Source organism: Eublepharis macularius, chromosome 6 (genome assembly GCF_028583425.1).
Source record: "Eublepharis macularius isolate TG4126 chromosome 6, MPM_Emac_v1.0, whole genome shotgun sequence".
In the NCBI taxonomy this organism is placed as follows: Eukaryota; Metazoa; Chordata; class Lepidosauria; order Squamata; family Eublepharidae; genus Eublepharis; species Eublepharis macularius.
Window position 1 is genome coordinate 34,261,240 of NC_072795.1, and position 10,898 is coordinate 34,272,137.

Sequence of the window (10,898 nt, forward strand, 5' to 3'; positions counted from 1 at the left end):
ATACAGCATGAAATTTGTACTTGCACAAGAGCTCATGCGGAAGCAGAAAGGCAAGAAAAAGACCACCACTGCCACTTGCACCAAGTTAGACTTATAGTATCCCCACTGGACTTTCCACAGGCACAAGATTTTGTGCAAGTAATTTCTAGGCAGTATAAAATATAGCGAGGAGAGTGCTTCATGTTGCACATCTTGCAGAAGCAGAACTGTGCTAAGTCCACTTATGTTTCTGCATGCATATCGCTGGATCCGAGGTAGTATTTAAAATTAAAACCCTGACACCTCTTCACAGAACTGCCGTTCCTATGGTTGACTATTAAGCCAGCTGAAGTCGGTGTGTTTCATATGTGCCGTTAAAGATCAGGAAAATTAAAATGCTACCTTAATCTCTGAGGGATATTTTAGGAAATTTTAGAGGCCACATCTCTCATGACCTTGCTGCCTCAGTTTTCTGAGTAAAAGGTGAAAGGGAGAAGCTTTGTATTATTTCAAGAGAAGAATTAAGGCTTGAGTACCACAGAAAATTTCCACAACAGAAGTGGAAGGGATTTTCATTGGTGCCCTCCTCCCATTACACACTTTTGACTCTCCCCTTTTGGAGTGGGGTGGGGCTGTCTTCTCAAGAGCAGCAGATTGGAGACTATTCTGGGATGCAGCAAGACAGGGGAGGCAAGAAAGTTCTGTTCCACTGATGGATATCCTTCTGTCAGCAAAGATTTACCACAGGATCCAACCTATATTCTAAGTAGAGTTATATCCCTCAATGGGCTTAGAAGAGTGTTAACTTTGCTTATGATTGCACTATAAGCCTTATAAACTTTTAGCAGTACCAGATGGATTTGGAATACATTTATCATCAAACATATGTCTGTGAGCAGCACACTTTCTCCATTTTGCTCCTTCTATGGCTCTTAAGAATATTCTTGGTATAATCGTTCTCAAGATGTTCACACCTGTCACTAAATGGCAACTTCCTTCTGCCATGTAATGTAACAATGTGGCCCATGCTGTTGTGTTAATGGCTAACAGGATGCAAACAGCACAGTCCTATGCAGTCACTGCAGGCTAAGTCCATTGGTATCCATGGGCTTAGACAGGAGTAACCCTGCATAGGATTTCCCTGTATATGCTCTTGGTAGATTTGGTCATTTTTGCACCCTTTTGGTTTTGCATTTAAGACTGATGCTGTCACGCATTACTATCATGTAAACCCATTTTGGGGCACGCAAGACTGAAATCCAAGCCCAAAAGAAAAGTGCCCTTAATTGTGTGATCCACGGATGAATGAGCATTGTGTATTATAAGGGTACAGATATTGTAAGATCGAAACCAAAACATAAAAGGGCTCTTAATTTTAGTATAGCTTATTTTCAACTTCTGCTGAGGACTGGAGACTGGAAAACATTCCAGACTGTATGGTTGAATGCTGTAAAATATCACCCAGTCAAGCACTGGAATTTTACTTCCTAGAAGAGCTAGCATCTGTCAAGGACAGCTTAAATCTAGGGAATCTAGTCATCAAAAAACCTGATCTAGACAGGCCTTGATATATTACGAAAAATGTCTTCCTTCAAATGTCATTGGACCTCTAGCGACTGGCTGTCAGGATAGCCTTTAAAACTGGTCACATCAGATGGATGGGACTGGAGTGTGGGCAACGCGATCCTTTGCTGTAAGAAACACAGGGATTTCTTACTCTGTAAGAATCATTTGAGGTTTGAAAGCAGGTTGCTTACTGTGTGTCCCTGCTGAGTTGTACATTTCCCTTGAGCCTTGAGGAAAACTACTCAACCAATCCACTTACGTTTGTGAAGAGAATTGAGGTAAGAAATGTAAAGCATTTTCTGCACCTGAAAGAGCTATAGAAATTATTACTAAATAATCCACCATCTTCCCAGAAATCACAGGCACCTGGCTGCCTCTACAAAAGTGGGTGCTTGCACCTTGATATGTGTAATGGATTTGCACCCATGAAAAAAAATATTAAATGGGAAAATAGGGTCAGAAAATAGGGTTTATTCAGAGCCTTTTTCTGTGGGGGACATAAGAAGCCAGCCAATCACACTCTGCTTTTTGGGGTACATAAACAGATGTTGTTTTTTGCATGTATCAGAATGTGCTTCCAAAACTTACTGTGATTTCAGAAACCATCTCCAATAGTGCACATTCAATACAGAAAGTGAAAACTCTGTATTCTAGAGAGCTTCTTTCTAGATAAATGAGCAGTCCTATGAAAAGATACATTCAGTTCTCTGTTCTCCATATCGTAACTGATCTGCAGAGTGAGCTAGGCCACTGTTGTACAATGCAGCCACAGATGTGGCAAACTCTGTTGAATTCAAAGACAGCGGGGGATCCCAATTGGTAGAGCTTCATGAGCAGCACTTTTATGCACCTATGCTGCTGGGTAAGAAGATCTCTCTTTATCTATTTGCTGCCCAGGCAGTGCTGTTAATTTTACATATCTTTATCTAAGGGCAGGGGAAACCTCAATTCGCTCCCGTCATCCCAAACACGATTACTGCTTTCAAGCTGGATAGTGCACTGTCCTATCTGCACACAATTCTCAGATGCAGGCATCTAGCAAAACAACCTAAACCACCCTGGGATTTCCATATGAGTATCACTCACGTTGAATTACGACTCAGCTGTACAAATAAAGATCCATAATAACACTACAGAACAGTAATGAACAAACATTCTGTTGCATTTGTTTATGTGTATGAGAAATATGTAGATTACTACGATTTCAGAAAAGTTTACCTCTCTCCCCGCCATCAATTAACTGCATGAAGCAAGAACAAAAGTAGGAATGCTGTGAAAGCTAGCTGCATGTAAAAGTGAATTGTTTCAGAGGTAGGGAGAGGATCGCTGCACTATTCTGCCCTTAATTCAATTGCCGTGCTCAGCAATGCATGTCTCAGTTAAATTTGGTTTAAGAGAACTGTCTAGTGTTACACGGTTCTCACTTACAGGGAAAGCTTCTTCACATTCCTCTCTCACTGCCGCCAAGTCTTAATATAAACTTCTCGTCACAAGGGGTTAATTAAAAGTGAAAGGGTCCTATACATCGTTTACCCTAGCTCTAAATTTCCTTGGCTTTTTCAAATGCCCTTAAAATTGATAGTTTTAGTAATAGTTTCATCTGCATGCATGTCAATATAGAACAGTAACTTTCTACTGCTATAATTCAATTTATTTTAAAAAGGAGAAGTTGTTAGAGTACAAGAGTCTTTAATGTAGCATGCCATTATACCTAAGTCAATAACAGCAACTGCAGAATCAAGAAGCAATCCAAATACTTAAGGCAGCGCTTACAGAATTGACACTGCCTTCTCCAATAAATAAGTTAAATAAATAGACTGTGCCGGTTCAGTAGATTTGCACTTATGAATTTAAGCTGATTTGTAATTTTGTCAAGAGAGATTCAGAGCAATTCTCTTCCCATTCAAATTCAGCCTTTGGAAATTAATAAGCAAGATGTAAATAGTTTATTTTTATCCCTCCTGTAAAGCAGAGGCTTTCATGAGGATTTGTCAAAGCCATTTATAGGATGACAGATCTTTCTGTTTTTGCAGACAAAGAATTTATAAAGATGTTTCTAGAGAAGAACATTTTCCAGATGTGTTTCGGTATGTCATGGAGTCACTCCAGTTTAAGCCCATTGCTTTCAGTAGGTTTAGACTGGAATAACTCTGCATTGGATTGCGCTGTTAAGTGAAGTTCCCCAAACTGTATCTGAATCCTTCCTGCAAATATATACTTGCTTGTTAACAGACTGGCAGCTTATGTGAAATATTATTTTAGGTGGTGGTGGAGTATGCCCTCAAGCCATAGCTGACTTATGGCTACCCCTGGCAGGGTTTTCATAGCAAGACGCTAACAGCGGTGGTTTGCCACTGCCTGCCTCTGCAATCCTGGTCTTTGTTAGAGGTCTCCCATCCAATTACTAACCGAGGGCAACCTTGCTTAGCTTCTGAGATCTGACGAGATCAGGCTCACCTGGGCTATCCAGGTCATTATTTTAGGTAATGTTCAGATAATAATCTCTCCTATTTTTGCCTTGTACTTGCGGAAAGAGAAAAAAGTAAGATGTGACCAACCTAACAGCACACCTGTGCCACCTCAATATTTCTAGAAATCCACATGTGACTGGAAGGTTCAAATTAGGTTTATTCCAGTGCAAAGCATTTGTGGTCAAACCATGCAGTTGATTAACCAGATTTGAGGAGGGGAGTGGGGAGGAAATCAATCATGGTGTTTTGTTGTTCATAATCTGGACTTTATTTGTGTATACTCTATTCCACTGAACATGGCTATTCAGGACTGTTGAGGTGGGGCAGGCGTATTCAGCAAGAAGAACAGAAAGCAAAAGTCTCATCCCCTTAGCACAGGTAGACAGAAAACATGGGAGAATATTGTCCATCTGAGCTTTCTTAATCTGGTGAGAATATTTTTTTAATATTTAGATGTTTGGGGCATTTTTTCCCAAAGTAAAAAATAAAAATAAAAATTCCCTGTTCTGAAAATTTTCTAGACTTTAACTCAAGATGATAATTGCCTAGAAAGCAGCAACTGTCACGAATGCTGTCTGTTAAGATTTTTTTAAAAAAAGAATTAAAACATAATAAAAATAAAAAATGCATTAAAGCAAGTAAATAAAATGTGTACTTTATGTCAACAAAAATACATATATTGCCAATTAGATGTGTTTCCAATTCCAAAGTTAGACAATAGGCTACAGGAGTTACTACAAAGTTGACTAAAGCTGCAATCCTAAGAACATGTTCTTGAAGATAAGCTCCCCTGAACAACATGGGACATGTCTGAGTAGACTTACTTGGGACTGTTCCCTAAATTAAATAATGATTTTTTTTAAAAAAAAATTATAATAGCATAATCCAACAGGGTTCAAACAAATAACATGTACTGCCAAATTTTAGAAAAACCACCGCTTATTTATAACTTAACAGCCTTCAGTGAAGAAAAATCTAGAGACTGTACAAGTGACGGGCTATTCAAAGGCCAAACAGGATCATGGTGCCCATGGAAAAAAGCATGAAAAAGCACACATCATATTTAGTTCTCTGTGCATGTTGAGAAGTCCTGTCTTCCTGTTGCTTCCCAACAGATGCTATAGGGTGCACACCATCACCAGATCACCACAGGTTGGGAACCACAGTGCCCCAGGCTTTTCTCATGAACACCACATGGCCAGATGGCTTTGTGCATAAGCTCTGAGTTAAGAAGGAAAAACATTATCTGCTCAAATAGCATAAGCCACTGGAATCTCAAAGAAACCCTGTCAACAGAACTTAATAATTCATAGTCTTTGTCTTAGGGGGAAACTGCCTGCTATGTGCGGTTGTGTGATTCTTTGGGGGGGGGGGTATATTATTGTTTTTCACAATACAGCCACCAAAGATTCCATTTCAAATGGAAGATCAACACGGGACCACTGGGGCTTCTTAACTTTCCCTTTATGCTAAGTTTTTCCTACTGAAAATACCCCTCCTCAGCTGCGTCCACAAATGCTATGGTTAGGAAGCCCTTTTTCTGCCCACTTTGGCCTTCCATTTGAAACTGTAGGTCCAGTAGCTTCACTATGTTTTAAAACCCCACAAATGAAGCACAGCCAGACAATTAATCATAGAGCTTGCCCTTAATATGCTTTCCGCAGTGTTTGGGAGAAACTGAGAAACACAGATCCATAGTTAGGAATTTTGTTGGAAGGAAGTATAGAGTGGAGAAGGGTGGAGGCCAACTTAAGTCAATACAACACAATAAATTTCAAGTTGTCTAACAGAGATTACTTAATTATTAGATCACATTTTATAAAGGACCCAACCTTTTAAAGCACGCTTATTTCTGACAGAGTAGATGGGTGGGATACATCTTACTCTTTTCTCCTGGTACCTCTGCAACTAAAAAGACTAGAAGATTTTGTTTGTTTTGTTGCTATTCTTTCAAATGAAGGGTCAAAATCCAGAGAGAGAGCCTGCAGTATCCCTCCCCTTCCTGGGGGCACAGTCATACCAAAATGAAAGAGAGATCTGGCAACAGGAAAATGGACTAGGACCTTACAGAAAAGTTTTCTCTTCCAAAGATATTTCTGATTCTCTAACATAACGGTAATAAACCCACACCCCTGTTGAATGGTTCTGGGGGTAGGTATGGGTGGATTGCTTTCTTTTATTGTTTGTATGGCCAGTCTTTCCAATATTTAATCTTTTAAAGTAGTAAGGGGTAAAAGCTGAATAGTCCCATACTGTTTCCTGTTTTTAAAAAAACTTTTACACTTACTTTTCTCAAGCTCTTCCTAGGGTCACAGAGCATGTCTTTTAAAAACAACCAACCAAACAAACAAACAAATATTGTCCGCTTGTTATGTGTTCCTTGAAAATGCATGAAATTAAGAGAGTCCAATAAGGGTTAAAAATGAAGGTGAGTGTGTATGGTTGGGAAGGGAGTGCACCACTGCTTGCAAATCTTCTTCTTTTTTCATTCACAAGCTGGTGTCTCCATTCTGTTTATACTCGGCTAAAATATTGAGAGTCATATCCTCGCTTTTGGACTGCACGTTGAGCTCACTCCGCCTCGAGGCCTTTCTGGTTGCCCTAGAGAGCCTTCTTCGAAAGGTGTCTCCTGCCAAGAAATACAGAATAGGATCCACACAGCTGTTGAGACTAGCTAGCCCCCGAGTTACTTGGTAAGTGGCGTAAACCCTGTTGTTAAAGGCACACATTTCCGGAGTCTGAAAATCTAGCCTCGCTCGTAGATTCAAGTTCTTCATCACATGAAAAGGAAGATAAGACACAGCAAAAACAGCCAACACTATAATAACCAGGTAAATTGATTTTCTCCTCAGTGGAGAATTGTCTAAGTCTTTGTAAATCAGTGCTTTGACTATTAATCCATAGCAACCCAGGATCAGTATGAAAGGGATACAGAACAAGAAGACAGTGGTACACATGCTGTAAATGAAGTAGCTTCGTAAGTAGGCATCTTCCGTCGTGTCGTAACAAGTCATAGTCTTGTTTTTCCTTTCTCCAGTCCCAGAATAGAACAAGATAGGAGAAATACCAGCTACCACAACAACCCAAACCAGCGAGCTGATATAAACAGCGTTCTTCTTTTTCAGTTTCCCTAGTGATTTTAAGGGATATACCACACCCGTGTACCTGTGGACACTGATGCAGGTGAGGAACAAGATGCTTCCATAGAGGTTGACATGGAAGATGAACCTCTGCAGTTTGCACATGAAGTCTCCCAAGATCCAGTCTGTTTCATTGAAATAATAGAAGATCAGCGCGGGAAGAGTCAGGACATACAAGAAATCAGCAAGTGCCAGGTTGAACATGTAAACTGAGATGCCGCTCCAAGGCCTCATGTGGAAGATAAACATCCAAATTGCCACACTGTTGCCCAGGAATCCTGTAATGAAGACTACGATGTAGACGGCAGGAAGGTAATAGAACTGAAAACCGGTTTTGGTCAGCACACATTTGCTAGTGGTATTGCCCAGGGTCCATCCACTGCTGGCCAGCAAGTGAGTCTCAGTAACGTTCAGAACAGCTGACCAGACAACTTCAGTCATGGTTTCTCCAGCCAAGTCACATAGATCTAGAGGTCTGGTATCAGCAAGTGTCTCTGAGGAGGAACAAAGAAGTATCTAAGCTGCAACAATAAAAAAGCAAACAACCCAGCCCTCACCTAACCTTTATTTTTAGAGAACCATATACATGGGGTCTTTTCCTCTCCACATGGCCATTCAGTGGTGAAGCAGCCTTTTTTTTTTTTTTAGGAATGATGACAATGTTCCCACCCACCAACATTTTAATGGTGCTGAGAACAGGCCTTTATGCACTTGGACTTACGAAATATTGGCCTGGATCCAGCCATTCTGCTTTGCAAAAACTAAAGCATTCCTCCAGCATAAGGAGCTATACGCCAACTTCAATAGCCAGTGGAAGAGCTACTTAAATGGAAGGACGGATCCAAACTTTGTTGAGCAGACTGGTAGGATACATACCACTATCAGTATATACATCTCTGCTTGGGGCAAGGTCCCCTGCCTCATCCACCTTCAAGCCAGCTTAGTGTTATGATTTTCCCTATTTGCTGAGGCAACAACCTGCACCCCCAGCTGGAATCTTAACACACAGCTGGCAAACAGCTGGAAAACAGTCACCTCCACCTGGAGATGCTGCCAGTCATATGAAGGAAGTCAGTAAGCTCTTCAAAGTGCATGATACCTCCCCTGCCATCAGCCAAGACCCAAAAGATGGAAAGGACAGCAGGGATCACACGTGGGCTGAAAGAGGGGTGATAGAAGGAAGAAGGACATGGGGGAAAAAAAGCAAGAACTGAGCTTATAATCCTTATCGTATGGAAAATAGTGCAAAAACTGCCATACAGATCTGGATTACATCCTAAAGATGCTGAAAAGCAGACATTGAGAGAAAGTGGCCATATTTAGAAAGTGGATAAAGGACAACTTGAGTGGGAGGAAAGAGAAGAGCTTAAGCGGGAGGGGAGATGTAAAAGGAGAAAATGAATGGGGTGAGGAACGCATCGAGTTATCGACACAGGCTGCAAAGCAACACGTTTGAGGGCTGTTCCTTTATCCACCACGACCTTGGTCGCTGTCCCAAGGGATGGCCACATATGATCTGCCAATGCAGGACACCATTCCTCCAAACTCAGCGCCCTCCATCGGCGGTTCTGCTGCTGATCACCCACACACCCACACACTCCAAACACGCAACCAATTCGCATATTGGGTCTTATTACTAACGGCAGTGAACCCAGTACAAGGTTAGTAGGACTTGCACGCAAGCACGCAAGCTCCCCCCACCCACCCAGAGCGCACACACACCGCAAGCAACATCCAGATCTTAACTGAAGTTCATCCGCGGGAACAGCTCAACCGTGGAATCAGCGCGGTAACCCTCAAGGCCGGAGTGCCTCTGGGCATGTGCAGAACGCCTCTCCTTTCTCAATGAACAACGCGCGTCTTTCTCTTTTGCTGCGGACTCCTTTCGGCCAGCGCTCGACTGCAAGCCTTTGCACGCTTACTTGGGCGTGCAATTCCACTTAAGCCAATGAGGTTTTACTTCCGTGTAAATATATATATTTAGCATCGGGGCGCTTGAAGGATCCCATTCCAGACATCATCGTTATTGTTGTTATTGTTATTATTCTATCACGTGGTCCTGGCAGTCCTCCTGGCCGGCAGGCGATTGACTTTTCCCCCACTCGGAGATCAGCGCCCAGCCCGGCGGCACAGCCACCTTCCGCGCGCGGCAGGCAAAACTATGGAGGGGACCCTCCGAGGAAAGGACCAAGCGACGGCCCCTTGCCCGCAAGCCACCACTGCCGAGCGAGCCAGCAACTTTCCCGGGCGAGGCTTACCTTTCGGGGCGCCTCAGCCCACCCGTGGATGGCTGGCAGGGCGGCAGCGCGCTGTCGCCGGCGGCTTCTCCATGCCGCGCTGCTCTCCCTGCGGCTCCCGACGGGGAGGCGGCCGCGGCGCGGAGCATGTGCCCGTCAAAGCCCCGCCGAGCCCGGAGCTCCGCCAGGCGACGGCCGCATTCCCACACTGGCAGCGGGCAAAGTGCGTGCGCGCTGGCTTGTGCGGTTGCAGGCTGGCGGGCGAGGGCGGGCGCGAGGGAGGCGGGAGCACAGCAGCCTCCCTTAGGAAGCGGCGCAGACGGGAGCGGCTCCCCGGCTCCCGCCTCCTTCGCCCTGCCCAGCGCCGCCTTCCTCCCTCGGCTCTGCCGAGCGGGGAGCGGCGGAAGGCGACGCTGTTGCCTCACGCGGCGCGCGCCTCTTCTTCCTCCGGTCCCCCTGGACGGCAAAGTTGCCGCCGGGCGAGGCGGGAGGGTCAAGCGCTTCCTCTCCCCGAGGCTCCAGCCGCGGGGGCTCTGCGAGGCCGAGACAGCCGCCAAGCCGGGCAGTGGAGGCGACGGGGCCTCGGAGCACGTGCGTGCCGCTTCTCCGCTTGGCTCCACCGGCTTCTGGCCACCGCTAGCATTTGGGGGAGGGAATTGCCAACCTCCAGGGGGTGGCTGGAGATCTCCCAGAATTACAACTCCCCTCCAGGTCGGAGAGATCAGCCCACCTGGAGAAAATGGCTCCTTCGGAATGTGGATTCCGTGCCGTTATACCATGCTGAGGTCCCTCCCGACCCTAAAGTTGCCCTCCCCAGGCTTCAGCCCCCAAATCTCCGGGAATGTCCCAACTGGAAACTCTAGCAGGCGGGAGGGCTGTTCGTTCTTCCGTGTATCTAGAAGAGTTTGTTTCGTTTGTGTTTTTCGGCATTTCTGTGATTGTAAGGGTAAACGGATACCGGGCTTGATTGGTGCTCTGTTTGGAAATTATTCCCACTTTCTGACCCAGGGGGGTCACCTACGTCTTTCTCATTGGTTAGAAAGAAAAGGAGAAAGTCTCCCAAGTGTCACGTGTGAAAACACCCAATCTAGGTTCAAAATGGAAAAGCAGCCACCCTTCCTTCTCTTCCCCCTACCCAACAGGGCTCTGTTACACCAGTTTGAGGAAGCCTATTGGCTAAAAGAGGGGGAAAGCCACAGCCTCTTAACCTCTTCCCCCCTTATTCTGGGCTCTAAGTTCTTTGAGGGAGATGATAAGGCGGCCGGTCTGTACCTGCTCCATCATACTCTATAACTGTATATTTCAGGAATGAGAGCTGGTTTTTAAAAATTGTCTACAACCTAATGAAAATTAAGCTCCACCATATAACTGGAGATAGAACAGGATTGTGCCCATCTTATACTTTTTCCTTCCCCTTATAAATAAGGAACATTCCAGTGTATGTGTGCAATTTCAAAAGAAATCCAGCTGAGTTTGTCAGTTGCTTGTTCCTAACTATAAGATCA

The 10,898-nt window shown here is 44.3% G+C and overlaps 1 protein-coding gene across 1 annotated transcript; it reads right to left on the reverse strand.

The window, feature by feature from the left end:
* Window positions 1-4,687: 4,687 nt before the first annotated feature.
* Window positions 4,688-9,619, reverse strand: P2RY1 (purinergic receptor P2Y1). Its single transcript, XM_054983357.1, has 2 exons — window positions 9,415-9,619; window positions 4,688-7,650 (listed from the first exon to the last, which is right to left on the reverse strand). The coding sequence occupies exon 2, from the start codon at window positions 7,595-7,597 to the stop codon at window positions 6,506-6,508; it is 1,092 nt and encodes a 363-aa protein (XP_054839332.1). The 5' UTR covers window positions 7,598-7,650; window positions 9,415-9,619; the 3' UTR covers window positions 4,688-6,505.
* Between the last annotated feature and the right edge of the window lie 1,279 nt (window positions 9,620-10,898).